The 16,214-nt window shown below is 43.7% G+C and overlaps 3 protein-coding genes across 9 annotated transcripts in view; all 3 read right to left on the reverse strand.

The window, feature by feature from the left end:
* LOC107099050 (collagen alpha-3(VI) chain-like) overlaps positions 1-4,318 on the reverse strand; it is an 8,108-nt gene extending 3,790 nt beyond the window's left edge. Inside the window, exons 1-2 of the mRNA XM_015396992.1 lie at positions 3,720-4,318; positions 1,835-2,437 (exon numbers count right to left, since the gene is read on the reverse strand). Of these exons, the coding sequence (XP_015252478.1) occupies positions 1,835-2,437; positions 3,720-3,858 (742 nt within the window). The 5' untranslated portion in view covers positions 3,859-4,318. The remainder of the gene's footprint in view (positions 1-1,834; positions 2,438-3,719) is intronic.
* Positions 1-16,214, reverse strand: part of col6a3 (collagen, type VI, alpha 3) — a 50,533-nt gene that overhangs the window by 29,829 nt on the left and 4,490 nt on the right. For 6 of the 7 annotated variants that reach the window (XM_015396986.1, XM_015396985.1, XM_015396991.1 and 3 more), the window contains exons 2-6: positions 13,647-13,755; positions 9,590-10,186; positions 7,716-8,300; positions 5,106-5,708; positions 4,437-5,015 (exon numbers count right to left, since the gene is read on the reverse strand). In XM_015396986.1, coding sequence (XP_015252472.1) covers positions 4,437-5,015; positions 5,106-5,708; positions 7,716-8,300; positions 9,590-10,186; positions 13,647-13,731 — 2,449 coding nt within the window. In that variant the 5' untranslated portion in view covers positions 13,732-13,755. The remainder of the gene's footprint in view (positions 1-4,436; positions 5,016-5,105; positions 5,709-7,715; positions 8,301-9,589; positions 10,187-13,646; positions 13,756-16,214) is intronic. The other variant, XM_015396990.1, reaches the window with a different exon arrangement.
* LOC107099052 (collagen alpha-3(VI) chain-like) lies at positions 10,193-13,635 on the reverse strand. Its single transcript, XM_015396993.1, has one exon. The coding sequence runs from the start codon at positions 13,139-13,141 to the stop codon at positions 12,530-12,532; it is 612 nt and encodes a 203-aa protein (XP_015252479.1). The 5' UTR covers positions 13,142-13,635; the 3' UTR covers positions 10,193-12,529.

Raw genomic sequence — 16,214 nt, forward strand, 5'->3', positions numbered from 1 at the left:
AGTGCTGAGGCTGATGACGTTTCACAATCACACGAGAAAGCACAAGTACACATAGAGCGATAGGGCCATTGAGAAACAGCCTAGCCTAACCTTTAGCCTAACGTTTAGCCTAACCTTTAGCCTAAGCTTTAGCTTCAGATCTAGAGGTGTAAATCTTACCGTGTGATTCTGCGGCAGATTTCTTATTCTTCTCAATGGATGAAAGGATTTGTTGTCTAATTTCTGACATGTCATTTAAATCTGCGGCTAGGAAAGCATTACTGGCTTCCTGGGAGATAGTCTGCATCTCAAGAACATCTGCATCCTTTAGCCCCACCACAAATATCCTCACACCGTCTTCCTTTAACGTTTGCACTGCATTCCTGACATCGTCACTCGACACTCCTCCAGTGAGAAGAACCAGGCTCTGAGGGACGCCTTGGTGACGCCTGCTTCCAGAGGAAGCTGTGAAGACACGCTCCTTCACATAATTCATGGCAGCGCCTGTGTTGCGTTCACTGCCTCCTTTCGGTCTGACGTTTTTCACACCGTCGGTAACACTCTGCCGTGTTTGGTGCGTGTTGAGGAAAAACTCAACAGAAGCTTCACGGCTGAACTGAACCACAGAAACTCGATCTTTCCTCTCATCTACTCCAAGTCTCTCCACCATCTGCTCAACAAAGCCGAGCAGCTGCGTGAAGTCGCTCAACATGTCATCAGAGGAGTCCAGTAAAAACACTACATCTTGTTCCTCTGTTTGCGCCGTAGAACCTTAACAGATAAAAGACGTTAAGAGTTTAAGATACTAAGGAAAATCTAAAAATGCAAAACTGTGTTTGAATGTTTAGCTGCAAATATTCTGCCAAAGATTTCCTCCTGTCCCCTAAAATACAATCAGTCTACTAGATTCAACAATTTTCCCGTTTACAGTAACAACAATAATCTGCCAGTCCATATAAATAGTCTCTTTACCGTTAACAAGTGATGGTTTTGTAAAGTTTAACCCTTTTTCCTTATTAAACTGACCATTTAATTTCCACTGTTATGCTGATGATACCCAGCTATATCTGTCTATAATCCAGATGAAGCTAACCCATTACATAGATTACAGGCATGTCTGAAGACATAAAAACCTGGATGACTCTTAACTTTCTGCTTCTGAATGCAGACAAAACAGAAGTTATAGTCTTTGGACCAGAGTCTCTGAAAAAGAAGCTGATTAGTCAGTCACTTCATTTGGATGGGATTAAATTTAACACTGAGCCTGGTTCTGCTGGAGGTTTCTTCCTGTTTAAAGGGAGTTTTCCTCTCCACTGTCACTACAAGCATGCTCAGATTGAGGGATTGCTTAATTATCAATAAGTCGATGCAATCAGCTGGTTTTCCTTGACAGAAACTTTGAACCAATCTGACTGGATTCTCTCTATAAAGGCCATCAGATGACTTGTGGTGATTTGGCGCTATAGAAATAAACTGAATGGACTCCTTTGTGGCCTTCCCCTTTATTAATGTTACTGTTAACATTTGTTTTGAAGTTTCCTAAACTTTCACCAGCAGGACATCATGGCAGCAGGTACTGAGGGTTGGGTGGTTATATTTGAGGCTGCATGATTTTAAACTGCTTGAGAAACCTATAAAGTCAGAACAAACAGGCATTCCTTTATATATATTCCAACCAAAGACAACCATTATTCTACAGATGTTTGAAGCTGTAACTCTTTAAAAATGTGGACCAGGGTGGATTACTGAGCACCTGTTAGAATGAAGCGAACTGCTGATGATTTACTGACTCTGTTCAACTTCTGCCCTCTTCAACATGTCAGCAAATTGTCTCTGGAAATGCAAACAGTCTTACCTATAGAACTCTGTGCTTTTTCTCTCAGTTGTTGCCGTGGCACCCTTTTAACCAATGACACAAGCTGCTGATGAATGCTTCCAGTGTCATGAAACGTAGGAACGGAGAAGGCGTAGGACGGGTTATATGCAATCATTTGAAGCTCTAAAAGGTCAGCAGTTCTTGTTCCGACACAAAATGGAACAACTTTGTCCTTTTTTAGATCAACAGCTGCCTTTGACACATCATCTCCAGATCTTCCTCCTGTCAACAGGACCAGTATCTGAGGGACACCCTCCCTACGCCGGCTGCCTGAGGCCTCTGTAAAAGAGCTTCTCCTCGCATGGCGGAGAGCTGCGCCAGTGTTTCGCAGGTTGCCCCCTTTATGGTTCAGTTGCTGAACTGCATTAAGAACAGCTTCTTTATCCAGGTGGCTGTTAAAACTGAAATCAGTTCGCTGATCTTGGCTATACTGAACCAAAGAAACACGATCTTTATTTTCACCAACATTCAGTGTTTCTACTACTTGTTGGACAAAGGTTTTCATTGCCTGGAAGTCAGTCAGAGTCTCATCTGATCCATCCAACAGGAACAAAATGTCCCTTTCAGGAGAATCTAGATCAACTAGAAGAGAATGCAAGTTTTACAGTTAGACAAAAGACATTCAAACCCAAAGCTACAGTTCATCAAATCAAAATGAGTACAATGTGAAGCTTTAGAAAGCTTCTGCAACGAAAAAACACCTGAGAACTTTGGTCAGAAGCTTGATAAAGAAAACTGTTGAGAAACATTGATAAGATATTCATCCTTTTTTAAATCCTAAACTAAAATCAAAATGTTAGGAATGTTAATCAGTCCCTGTTGTGTTTATCACTGGCTCAAGGGAAAGCTACAAAAAAAATTTAAACATCTCCAAAATTCAGTTAGAAAACCTGCAAACGAGACAATGGAAGGTCAATGTTACACCTTCCACAAGAAACTTCAAGAGCATGAAAGTGAACGACGTATGTTTCATGAGCATTCAGGGTTAGAAGGACACAAGCAGTGAGTCTGTGAAACCAAAATTTCTTTTCCACTGAAAATAGCAGGATAACGCATGTTTTTCAAACATGGCCATCACGCTAACAATCATCATCTGGCTCCCTTCCCATTGGCTAATAAAGCTGGTCTAACCACTCGCTGGCATGTGCGAGGCCTGCATTACATCATTATGCTGGGTCAGCATGGATTATGTCACCAGTGTCACAGAAATCAGGAAAGTAAACAATGGAGAGCAACATGGAAGGAAGCCAGGGCGCCCTGGGGTACTGACTGGCGGACTGGATGTACCCCCAGTCAGTAAAACCAGAACCGTGAGAACTCCCTCCGAGTGTCTGCTTCCCCAGGATGATGACAAAACACGGTTTTTCACAAACCACAGGGCAGCCCAGCGTTTCGAGCTCTTGCTCCTTCTGCCTCTTTGGTTTTCTGAGTTAACAGGTTAGAGTAAACAGTAGCTGCACAGCTCACTCAAAGCGGTTAACAGCTTCTCTGTCAATTTCTGAAAAACTATCAGAAACCTGGAAGTCAATTTCCGGAGTTGTGTGACCCATCAAGGAGAAAGATCTGTCCCTCCTATTGCTGAATGTGTCAACCGGTTGAGTGAGAACTAATTTTATTAGATAAATACACCAGAACTACAAAGATAAAGACTTAAAACCAACAGGAAATCAGAAGAGTGCTGAGGATCCAGTTTAAGCCTGTCTGTGGTTACCATGACCCAGATGGTTGAGAATTTAAACAGACATAATCTGAAGTGAAAGATTAGAAATAATCAGTTGTTGTACTAAAAGATGTTTCAGTCTTCGACACTTTAAGGACTTCAGTTGTCCCCATACTGTAAAACACTCACATTAGGTTCTCTTACCTACTAAATCAGAGATTCCATTCTTGGTCTCTTGGTTGTCTTTGTTCATGTTCAGTGCAGCAAGAACTTGTTTTTCGATTAAGTTTAACTTGGAGAAATCAGAGACTCTGTATATGAAGCCAGGTTCAAATGCAATCATTTCCAACTCTGCAAGGTTAATGTCTCCCACTCCAACACCAACTGCCACAATTTCATGTTCCTTAAGAGCCAAGGCTGGTCCTTTCACACTGTCTGCAGATGATTGGCTAGTTAAAATGACTAGGACCTGAGGCACTCCTTCTAGTCGTCTGCTCCCTGTGGAGGAAGTGAACACCCTGTGCCTCACAAACTGGAGAGCTGCAGCAACATTAAGTCGCCTCCCACCTCTGTGTGCTAAGTTATCAATGGCATTCAAGGTGTCGTTTTTGGTCTTGTGGGAATTTAGATGAAAGCTGACCTTGGAGCTATCAGCAAACTGAACCACAGACACTCTGTCAAGGCTCTCGTCAACATTGAGGCGCTGCACTATGCTTTTAACAAAGTGCTTTATGTCTGGAAATCCGTTTTTGGTGTTATCAGAACCATCCAGCAGGAACACAATATCTCTTTTGACTGCATCTTTTTGCACTATGACAAAGATAAAGTTCAGTTATTCTGATCTAGCAGCAAAACATCACATCAAAGCAGTTTTTCAGGCTTCAGCTTCAGCGGACCAAGAAGGAAAATTGACTGTCCTACCTTGCAGGGCTAGTGCAAGCTGGTCCGCGGACAAACCGATGTAGGAGTTGATCTTCGGTGGTATCGTTTCAAGTTCAGTGAATTCCTTCACATTGAAGGCCAAGGCAGGGTTGTGGGAAATATCTACGATCTGCCTCTTGTCAGCATTCTTGACACCAACTCCAAGTGGTACAACTCCATCCGTCTTCAGATCACCCGCAGGTTCTTTTACGCTATCCATGGATCTGTCTGCAGCCAAAACAATGAGGAACTGAGGGACACTTTCAGAACTCCGGCTGCCATTGCTGTCAGACAATGTGGTGGTCTTCATGTATCTCAGAGCGGCTCCCGTATTCAAGCTGCGTCCACCAGCGAGGGTCATTCCCCTAACCGCCCTGATCACCTCTTCCTTAGTCTGGTAGGTGTTGAGGTTGAAGACTGGATAGGGTCTCTCACTGTGTTGAACCACTGAGATGCGTACTTTGTCAATGCCAATGTCAAGTGGCTCAATGACCCGAAGGATAAAATCGCGGATGTAGCCAAAATCTCCTCGAACACCGTCAGTGCCATCAATCAGGAAAGCAACATCTCTTTTAGAGTCTAGGGGTTAAGAAAAAAACAACAGCTCCTTAAATCTATATCAGTTTGGAACATTGTTTAATATAAGAAAAAGAGAACCATAAAACTGACCTTGATCGTCGACTTCCGTAGCACCAACCACCGTTATTAGACTTGGCATGATGATTTCGGCCAAGGCTGGAAATTCCGAGAAGCTTTGTTGGTGATAAGCCAGATTTGTAACGAATGCAATTTTTCTCATTACATCTTCGTCTGCTTGCCCAGAACTGACAGTGAAAGTCACAATATTTGCCAAAGCCAATCTATCTGCCTCACTTAATGCGTTATCCTGGGGTGGACCACCTGTGATGAGAACCAACACTTGCACAGCTTTCTTGCGTAACCCAGCTGATGGCTGAAACATGTTCTGCAAAGCGTAATTCATTGCAGCTCCTGTGTTCAGGACCGAGCCTCCAGTAAGCCTCAGTCCGGAGATTTTGGCCACAACATCCCTCTTGTTGTTGTAGGTGTTCAGGTAAAATTCAACCCTTGGCTGCTCTGCAAACTGCATGAGGCCGATTTGGACCTGATCAGGGCTTATTTCCAGCTGGTTGACCACGTTGATCATGAAGTCTCTTATGAAGGGCAGGTTATTTCGGCCGACATAGTTTGATCCATCCACAAGGAACACAATGTCACGTACAACTCTAGGCCTCTCCACGATGATCTCCTCGTCTAAGAAAAAGAACAAAGGGAAACTGTTATTTCCATGTCGACCAAGGCTACGTTCACACAGCAGCCTGAAATGCCCAAAATCCGATTTTTCTACCCATATGCGACCTGTCTCTGAATAGCCAGGTCGCATTTATACGACATGAACACCATTAATACCCGGAACAAAGGTCACTATTCTGCGTCTTGCTATGCAGAAGCTGAAAGAAAAATAACAACCAGATGGTAATGCAGAGAGCAGTCTTGAAAGATTGCTATTAATGCACTTGCTGAGGTTGGGAAATAGATCAAAGATGGTGAGATGAGCTCCAGCACTATCATTCATGTTTATTTCTGCTAACACAGAGCACACTCGCTACCTGTGACATCATTGCTTCCTCTACTGCGCATGCGGGACACTTAAGTTGTGTGAATGCAGTTCGGAATCAGAATCAAGTTTATTTTCAAGTAGGTTTGCACTTACAAGTAATTTGATTTGGTGTTGATGGTGCACACAAAATAGATATATATATACAAAATACAGAATCTATAGCTATATACAATACACAACATACAGTAGGCTGTGCATTGGTGTAAAGCAGGAGGTCGGGAGATGCTACGTTGGTATAGGTTCTAAGTCCTGAACGGTGGGAGGGAGACAGGCAGTATCAGGGTGACGGGGGTCTCTGGGCCTTGCTGATAAGGCTGGTAGTAGATGGGAAGAATGTGAGGTTTTGGTCCTGATGGACTACAGCCTCCTGCCAGAGGGAAGGGACTGAAATAGTTTGTGGCTAGGGGTGCGAGGGATCAGCCACAATCTTCCCTGCAGGCCTCAGAGTCCTGGATGCGTACACATCCTGGAGAGATGGAAGATTGCAGCCAATCACCTTCTCTGCAGACCGGATGACACGCTGCAGTCTGCCCTTGGCCTTGGTGGTGGCACCAGCGTACCAGATGGGGATGGAGGAGGTGAGGATGGACTCGGTGATGGAGGAGTAGAAGTGCACCATCATTGTCCTTGGAAGGTGGGATTTTTTCGCAGGAAGTTCATCCTCTGCCGGTCTTTCTTGGTGAGGAAGTTGATGTTCAGCTCCCACTTTAGGCCCTGTGAGATGGTCATTCCCAGGAAGCAGAAAGACTCCACAGTGTCAATAGTGGAGTCCCAGAGAGTGATGGGGGTAGCTGGGGCTGAATTCTTCCTGAAATCCACAACCATCTCCCCTGTTTTTAGAGATCCAGGTTGTTCTCCCTGCACTAGGTCACCAGATGGTCAACCTCCCACCTGTAGGCGGACTCGTCACCATCAGAGATCAGTCTGTTGAGGGTGGTGTCGTCAGTGAACTTCAGAAGCTTGACAGACTGATGACTGGAGGTGCAGCCGTTGGTGTTCAGGTATAAGAGCAGAGGAGGAAGAACACAGCCCTGGAAGGAACCAGTGCTGATGAGCTGGGAGTCAGAGACATGTTTTCCCAGCTTCACCTGCTGCTTCCTGTCAGACAGGAAGTCTGTAATCCACCTGCAGGTGGAGTCAGGCACACTCAACTGGGGGATTGGATTGAGGATCGTAGGGACGTAGAAATCTGCGTACGTACCAGGAGGTCACATACAAGTCACGTATATACTTGGAAATGTGAACGATCAGCAGAAGAATCAGATTTCACAAAAAATGGGAATTGGACATCAAGGCCTGCAGTGTGAATGTAGCCTTAGTCACCTTCAGCAACAGATTAATCTTAAATATAATCTAGATGTGAGCGGCTCCAGCATGTTTTGGGATGCTGCGCAGCAAAAACACATTAGATTTAAAGGACCCAGAGCTTGGAAGGATTGATGATGGATTAATACAAAACTTAAACTGAGTTGAGACACTTCAACTATTCCAGCCACCAAGATCCATTAAAACTGAAGACGAGTCCTGATTTAGCTTTTATATTTGTTTATATTGTATTTTTTTATTGGTTAAGATGAAACAGTTTGCATTTTAATCAAAGCTCAGGAACACATTCAAATTACAGTCAGATGAGGACTTACCTAGATTGGGGACCACCACCACCCCAGACAGGGTGAGGAGCGCGTCGGTTATTTCCCGGGCGTTGCGAAACAGTTGTCTAAAATCTTTTGCCATGAACACCATTGCTTCAGACAAGGCGATCTGATTGAGCTCCTGCTGGTTAGCAGCCTTGGATCCTGCAGCCAGAGTCAGAACGCCCATGGCCTTCAGAGCCTGACTTGGTCCCTCCAGGTCGTCATCTGAGCTTTTACTGACTATCAGCAGCACCAGCTGAGGAACGCCCTGCTCGATGCGGCTTCCCTTTTCAGGTCTCAACATTTCCTCTCGCACAAAGTTCAAGGCGGATCCAATGTTGATTTTCTGTCCCTGTCTCGGCTTGACGCCAGACAAACCAGCCAGCAAAGAAGCCTTATCTGCGTGGCTGTTGAGGTCCATCAACAGCCTCGTGTCCGTCGTGAACTGGGCAATACCAACTTGGACGGCATCTGGACCGATTTCCCTGGCGCTGACGAACCGCCTGATGTATTCGCGTACAGTGTTGATGACAGCTGTTCCCATTGTGCTGTCGACCAGGAAAACAATGTCTCGCTTTCCAACTGGTACCACTGGAAAGAGAAATATTTATGTTAGCATAGCCTTCCTTTGACTTAAACGTCATGTAAATGGTTTGATTGAAAACTGTAAAAAATATTTTACTATTAGTTTGGCTTCAAGTTTAAAGGTGATTAAAAATACATAACTTGTTGAACTTAAAATGTTTGGGAGTTGAAATAGGAATAATTATTTAGGATTCATGTAAACATTATAATTCTGACAAAGATAACCCATCTTTAATAGAATAGAATTTAACTTTATTTTTCATTCCACTGTCAAAGAAAATCCCTCTCTGCATTGAACCCTTCCCCAGGGGGAGCAGTGGGCTGCCATTGTGCGGCGCCCGGGGAGCAGTGTTTGACTCCAGGTTTGACTCTTTCTATTTATGTTCTTTACTTACATCTTTGTGTTAAAACATTACGTATTAATGCTACCATCTCATTTAGCTTTTGGTGACTAACGTCGCTGCAGAGGACGATGAAGGGTTTACTTTGCATTTTTCCTGCTGGAATAAAGTAATCAGTAGAATAAATAGTAGGATCTGTTTCAGTCTATGCTTTTATTTAAAAAGGCTTAAAGTGTTTGAGTTCAGTCTGTCATTGCAGAATCATCCAGATTGGGTTGGATGATTCTGTAGAGGCTGTTTTAGTGACATTTCCAGCCAGGAAAGGACTGAAACCATGAATGTTGTTGGTTGGTTGAAGATTTCTAGGTTCAAATGGACTTTTTTCAGAACATTTTAGACAGTTTAAAAATCTGTCTGCAGGATTTGGCCTTAAATGGCGTCACATTGGAAAGGAAAACTAATATGTGGGAGGAGCAGAAAAGTCCAACATGTGGATTGTTTTAACCCTTTAAAGGGCACTCCATGTAATATTTTTAAAATCTAAATTTCAAGCAAGAAAGGCTTTTGTAATCTTTATTAGTTTTGTAACATTCAAAAAATCTGTATGGAAAGGTAGAAAATGAGGTCAATGTAACAAGAAAAAATGGCCGCTGGCGCTGAAATATTAGGAAAAACATTTTAATTTTAGATGATTAATGCTGATACAGGAAATAACATTTTCTACTTTTCTAACTTTTAAATGAGCTTTTTACCTTTTTTTTCTAACTTTTTTCAATGTAATTTACATTAATAATCATTAATCAGTAATAACAGTATTAAATTATTCGTTGGCTGATCTAATTGGTGCAATGCCAGAATAAGATGAACAGCCGTGTAGCAGTAAGTCTGTGAAGCAACCTCCCCACCCTGAGCTCAGGACCCAGAGCCCCACCAACCCTTGAAGACGTTACCTACCTTCGGAGAACTCCGTCTTAATTTCAAGGGCGCCTGTGGCGAAGCCGGTAATGAAGCTGACAAGCTGATCGACGGTGGCTGACAATGTTCTGACATTGTCTGCTTTTAGAACAAAAGCTTGATCTATGGCCACCTCTTCCAGATATGCAGCATCGGATGGACCAATCGACACCCCTAATGTGAACACCTGGGCGCTTGTGAGGGCCTGTAGACTGACACTAACGTCATCACTGGGTTCTCCGGCACTGACGATCACCAAAATACGGGGTACGCCCTCCTCTGCCCTGCCTCCGGCCGCTTTCTCAAACAGCCTCTGAGCCACGTCCACCAGGGCAGCACCCAGGTTGGATTCATAGCCACCGGAGAAGGTCAGTCCTTTCACCTCTTCCAGGACTGAGGATTTCTCATAAAAGCTATTCAGATAGAATTGGATTTTGGGGTCATTGTCGTACTGGACCAAACCCACCCTAATGCTGTCACTGCCCACAGAGAGGCGCTCAATGACTCTCAGAAGCCATTCGCGCACATAGAGGAAGTTAGCTGCTCCAACGTTCTGTGATCCATCAATTAAGAATATTAGGTCAGCTGAATCTGGTGCTTTAAGGAGAGAAACAGAAAAACAGAAGAACATGGGAATAGTGAAAGTAAATACTCTACTGAGACAGTGACACAGACATCAATCAAAGTTAGCAAATCGCTGCATGTGTGTAGAAACAGAGTCAATGAATCAACAACATTGGAAAACAGGTCATACTGCATGTAGGCTGAACCAAGGACACCTCCTCCTGTCATCTGGCTTCCTTTAGTCCAAAGCATCTATTTTTATTGGCGTTTTCATTGAAGAAATTTACTTGTTCAATAGTAGCCATTCTAAATAACCACATTTTCCCTGATGGGCCCTTGGCTGGTCCTAACCAGGAGATGGCGCTACTCTTTAGATCTTAATGTCCACAAATCATGACAGAAAGAACATTTTAGTACAAAGGACCTTAGCTGGTCCTAAAGAGAAGCGCCATCTCCTGGTCAGACCCTGTAATTCAGTGAAAGGTCGGAGTCAGAGTAAATAAATATGCATGCCCAGGAGAAGGACAGGGGCTGGAAGTTGGAGGGGATTCTGTTGCCATTCGGCTGCTTTTAACTGGGAAGGGCCATTTTGAATGGCTGCTACTTTATAGACAAAGTTAGTATGCAGCTAATGGGGCGCCATTTTCCCTCTATTATCATTAGTGTTGCACCGATACCAGTATCGGACGGGGCCCCGATACTGCCCTAAAATGGTGGTATCAGTATCGCGAGTACCAACAAATAGGGCACTGATACCATTTTAAGAGCCAAAAGTTTATTCAACTATTGTCACCCACTCCTGGTAGGCAATAAAAAGTTCTACAGGATTCACTTTGTAGTAGATTTTTTCCTGCGTCACAAAGGAAGGCAGAAGCTTGACATGAAGCCATGATGGACATTATTTTACATTATTATGGTATCGGTATCAGCCGATACTGCACAGCCAGGTATCGGGTATCGGGGCCAAAAAATGGCATCGACGCAACACTAATTATCATCAGAACTTAATACTCTAATAACTAAAGTTCTAACAGAAGTTTCCTCTTTAAAGAAACTAGATGGCGCCCATCTGTTGGCTGCTAAGCTGGTCTCCCTCTGAGCCACGCCATCTTGGATGCTTTAACTCTACATGTGAAGATAAAACTATATAAATGAAAGTTGATTCAATCAGAAGGCGCCTAAAGCTGCTCTTAGATGATTCACTATCTGATAAAAAACTGGAAAGAAACTCATGAGTTTAAACGCTGCTGTGCTTGAGTTCAGCCTTCCCATGCAGACTCTTGTTACAGATGTAAGGTGATCAGTCATGAACCCGTGGATCATCCATAACCTGCATCTTTAACTGATTAAATCTGTTTTTTATAGGTCTGCGTCTTTAGTCCCAATAATTTCTCCGTTCCAATGGCCGACAGATGACGGCGCCTCCTCCTCCGTACCACAGCAGCAGGCCAGGGCTGATTTCCAACAGGTTCATGACTGTTTCAAACACGGAGTACTGGAAATGGTTCACATGGACACATAGACACATGTGCAGGACACACAAGCATTGGTGCATGGTTAGCTAAGGTTAAAAGCTCAATCGCTAACATTTTCTGGAGATGTTTTCAAGCTTCCAGGATGTTAACTTTCCTTCATGGATCCTTATCTGGACTAAATTCTGTTAAATTGAGATGTTTTTTCTCTTTAAGCTGATTCTTTGCCAGCAAGCAGAGTCTTGTCTGGAGACGGACGTTTGTTCGTTTCTGGGAAAAAACCCGGAGCTGAGTTACGCTTATTAACGGCGCCCCTTCATCTTGCAGAATAAATGAAAACATTTCTTCTTCTGCCTCCATGGCGACCATCTTGGTTTTCTTTCACTGATTGCGTCACACCGTAGAGATCGGTCCCACGCTCTCATTCTTAGACAATATCTTTAAAAAGTCTTTCTAACAAAATGGATGTTTTACTTGCTCTACATTCTTCTCTCTGTTTTACTCAAATGTCTCATTTTAATTTCCTCCTTTTGGCCCAAATTCAGGCAAATAGAGCTTCTAACAAGGTAAATAAAACTTTGTTGCCTTATCTTGTAAAATGATTGTCGATATTTCAGGATTGATTAATTAATTTCCACCTTAACAGAATAATTAGATAAACTAGATAAAACCTTTATTCTCGCTACTCTCTGTGCTGAAGTTATGTCTAACTCTGGGGAAGAACGGTTAGTTGCGGAAACGCGGTTAGCTCGAGGAAAGAATGAGGTGCAGTCTGCATCACTGCCAAACAGTTTAGTTAATTCTGCGTGTGAGAAGGTTATAGTGCTGAGATCACATTAAAAACTGTTAATAATGAGGTCCATGATGTCACAGGCAGCTGGTTCTTCCTGCACATGTGGGCAGGTTAGTGTGCTAGTTGACATGGGGCCGTGTCTTTACCTGTCCCTTGTCCAGCCATTGGGGCCTCATTGACCAAAGGACCACCCCCCACCCGGGTCACTGCGCTGCAAACACTCACTACTACATCCTGAATGATATCCTGTAACTTCAGGAAGGAGTCCACATTGAACACGTGGGAATCTTCTGGCTGGCTCGCCATCTCCCGCAGCTCCCACGCCACCGCATCCTGAACTCCCACAGCAAACATCTCCACGCCGGCCATCCGGAGCACCTGAGCCGGCTCGGCAACGTCGTCCTGCGATCGGCCGTCCGTCAGGACCAGCGCCACCTGGACCGCGCCTTCCGTCGCTCGGCTTCCCGAAGCTGAGGTCAAATGTGTTCGGAGCAGGAATTCCAGGCCGAGGCCGGTCCGGGTGCCCCCGCCGCGGTAAGACATGGCCCTAACGTGTCCCAGGATGTCCTGCGTCGTTGGGTAGGTGTTGAGGTGGAACTCCGTTTGGGGTCTGCTAGAGAACTGTATGAGGGCGAACCTAAAGCGGCCTCCTCCCACCTGGTGCAGAGCTTTGATCAAGGTCAACAGAAACCTTCTGACATGTTCAAAGTTCTCCTGCCCCATACTCCACGACGAATCCACTAGAAAGTACACATCAGCTGCCAAACCTTCAGCACAGTCTTCAGAGGAGAGAAGACCAGTGAAAAAAGACAAAAACTTGGTGATTAAACTAATTATGTCACTCTGACAGCATCAGCCTGTTCTTCATCCGGTTCCATGAAGACGTCTGTCATGGACATTTAATCATCTAACTTGGTTTGTTTCAGCGATTTCTGGCTTAAATAATCAGCAGATTGATTAGGATCTAAACTCTGCCAGACTGTGAGGGTGGCAGGTTTCCCAGTTTGGTTACATCCGTTTAAATAAAGCCTGAACTCAAGATGAAGAAAGTTTTAGTTTGACGTCGAATGGCTTTAAAAATGTGCATCAATTTCAGGCAGTTTTAGTCCAGCTTGTTCTTCCTCACATGTTTGACCAAAGATTTCTGACTTACAGCTGCAATGTAGAGACTGCTGCTCGCTTTAACGTTAATCTAACGGTGCTGAGAAAACGATCAGGTTCAACTTACCGTCCTGAGCGTGGAGCTTAACGGGGAAAGCTGCAAACAGGAGCCCCAGAAGGACGCACAGGGGGAGCAGGCGATGCCTCCTCATCTTCAGGCCGAGCTCAGACGGTTCCTGTGCAGAAACAGAAGACGGAGATCTGTCAGCATGAGCAGCAGATGAAACCACAACCTGAACCAAACAACCTTTAACAGACCTGAGAAACGTTTTCAACTCTCAGAGATATAAACATTAAACTAAAGTTTCCAACTGGATTTATTCACACCTGAAAACCGATTTAAATGCTTTTCTTTAGTGGGGCGGCTCAGCGCCCTGCAGCAGAGCGGCGCCATTCCTCCTTCAGAACGTCTCGTTCCTCTGCTTCAGGGGAACCAGGCACATGTTTCCAGAAGGCTGGAATTAGGACTGGTTCCAGTCTGCTCCCAGTACACTTCACTGGTATCTCCAGGCAGTTAGCCACCAGATCAATAAAGTAACCTGAAAGTTCTTAGAAGGAACCTCATTTATTCCTGAAGGTCGTTCCAGAATATAGGACACCTTTAATTAATCTTGTTTTAATGAATAATTATAATATTAATAATACGATTAAAAATTAATCTGATTAAATATTTGAATAAATGTAGAATAAAGCAAACATGCATTTCTCCTAACTCACATGAGTTAAAGTCACACTGCAGAGACGATCGCTCAGGATAACCTGAGCTGCTCTATCAGCTTTATCAAAGGACTCTACAGCGTAGGTAGAAATTCACCCCATGAAGCCTCAGAAGCATCTAGTAAGACTAGATCTATACCGTGAACTGAACATCCTGAGCTTTAGAAAGTAAACAGGGATTTTCCATCAGACTGATCCCCAGAAACATCCTTTATTTGATTAATCTGCTCTGAACTTTAAAGACTTTTAGCTTGGATCTGATCTGATTGTGATTCAGTGATTGTTTAATCTGCCTTAAAAGGCAGCGTGGGGGTGAAGGGGGGTTTATATCAGTAGTCAGAAGAGGCGATGATGATTGAATGCAGCTGTTTGGGCCCCCAGATGGAGAAGCTCAGTCTCACATTATGCTGTTCTGTTTCAGAGCAGGAGTTTCCCACAGGCTGCTGCAGCCTCACATTTTCCTACATTTGGATATGAAGTCATGTCCCAGGAAATAAAAAAGGCCCTTTCTCCTCCGTTCAGTTGATGCTCTTTTTTTTTTAATCCCTCCAGTTGCTGAAAGGAAGAGTTTATTTCCAGAGACATGTACTGACCCCTAGTGGACAGAAAGGAAACAGACCCTGACGTCCCGGACAGAGTTAAACCTCTTCTTCTCCTCCTTCATGGTTTGTTATCCTCTTTTTCTACAAAGCTTCAGGTTTTTTGACCCAAATATTTCAACAGGTCTGAACTAGCTCTGAACTTTGGACATCCTCCCCCTCAGCAGCCTGACCTTCTGTCAGTCGAAGCTCATCAAGCTTTATAAACTGTCTCTGCTTTGAATTTTGCAGCTTTTTCAGTCCTTTCATGGCTTTCTCTGGTCTTAGAGGCTCTATAGACGCCTCTGAAGGTCCTTAATTAACAGGAAAAAACATTCATAGACTTCAGATGGGCGACCGTCCATCACTTATAAAGTCGGAGCCAAAGGTCTGTTTTCTTCCTGCTAAACTGTGTTTTCTTTGGGATTATTCACAGATTCAGCTGCAGAACCGGGTCAGGCTGGTTCCTGCCGGGTTTTCTGTTACATGTCGCCTAAACACTGCTTCATTCATAGAACACAGAAATATAAAGAAATTCCACATTAAAGAAATAAGTGCTTTAAAAAGGTCAAATGTTGATGATAAAATGAGTGAAAGAGAAGCTAAAGTCCAAAAAGAAACATCAGAACATCTGCAGCGTTTTTAAAGTTTGGTAAAAGACAGTTTGGTTTTTCCCTGAAGACCAGAGGGAACATTTGTTCTCCTCGCAGCCACAAACACAACTCTGACGATCCAAGTCTCCGTCCTAAATCACCAAGTTTCAAGGAAATCCAAGCTGCTCTAATCCCGGTGATTTCAGGTCCAAAGCTGCGGTTCTGCAGAGCCGGGCATGTTTGTCTGAGCAGGTCAGCACCAAGACTTTGACCACAGAGAAAAACATCAAGACAGAACCGTTCTGGATTCTCTGACACAGAATGACTCAGCAGAGACATGCAGGCGCTTTATTCTTTATTCTCTTTACACTTTTTTCTGCACTAATTCACTTTGCTTCACTTTTCGCTCTGATGTTTGCAAACAGGATTAATTAACAAAGAAATGAAACTGCAGCTACTAATGCCTCCATCTCTTCTCTCTGAAAACATCTCTATCATCAAGGCCTTCATGAGGATTTCATCTGTGATCTTCATGTTTCTCTAGTTCAGAGACAACAAATATGATTTTTCTAGTCCAGGAACTCCTGCAGAAAATCTGTGAATGATTATACAGAGGGAAATGTTTCAATAGATAAAGAACATGATGGAAAACCATCCTCTTCATCACTGTGGAACAACAGCAATGTCTTCATGGAGAAATTAAGTTTCTTTTGTCTTTTCTCTAACTCCAAATACCAAAGTTCTTTT

Source organism: Cyprinodon variegatus, unplaced genomic scaffold (genome assembly GCF_000732505.1).
Source record: "Cyprinodon variegatus isolate N-32 unplaced genomic scaffold, C_variegatus-1.0 Scaffold834, whole genome shotgun sequence".
NCBI classification, from domain to species: Eukaryota; Metazoa; Chordata; class Actinopteri; order Cyprinodontiformes; family Cyprinodontidae; genus Cyprinodon; species Cyprinodon variegatus.

Bases quoted from the DNA above. Each gene is read 5' to 3' on its own strand.
- LOC107099052 (XM_015396993.1), bottom strand. From the start codon at position 13,141: ATGGGGCAGGAGAACTTTGAACATGTCAGAAGGTTTCTGTTGACCTTG.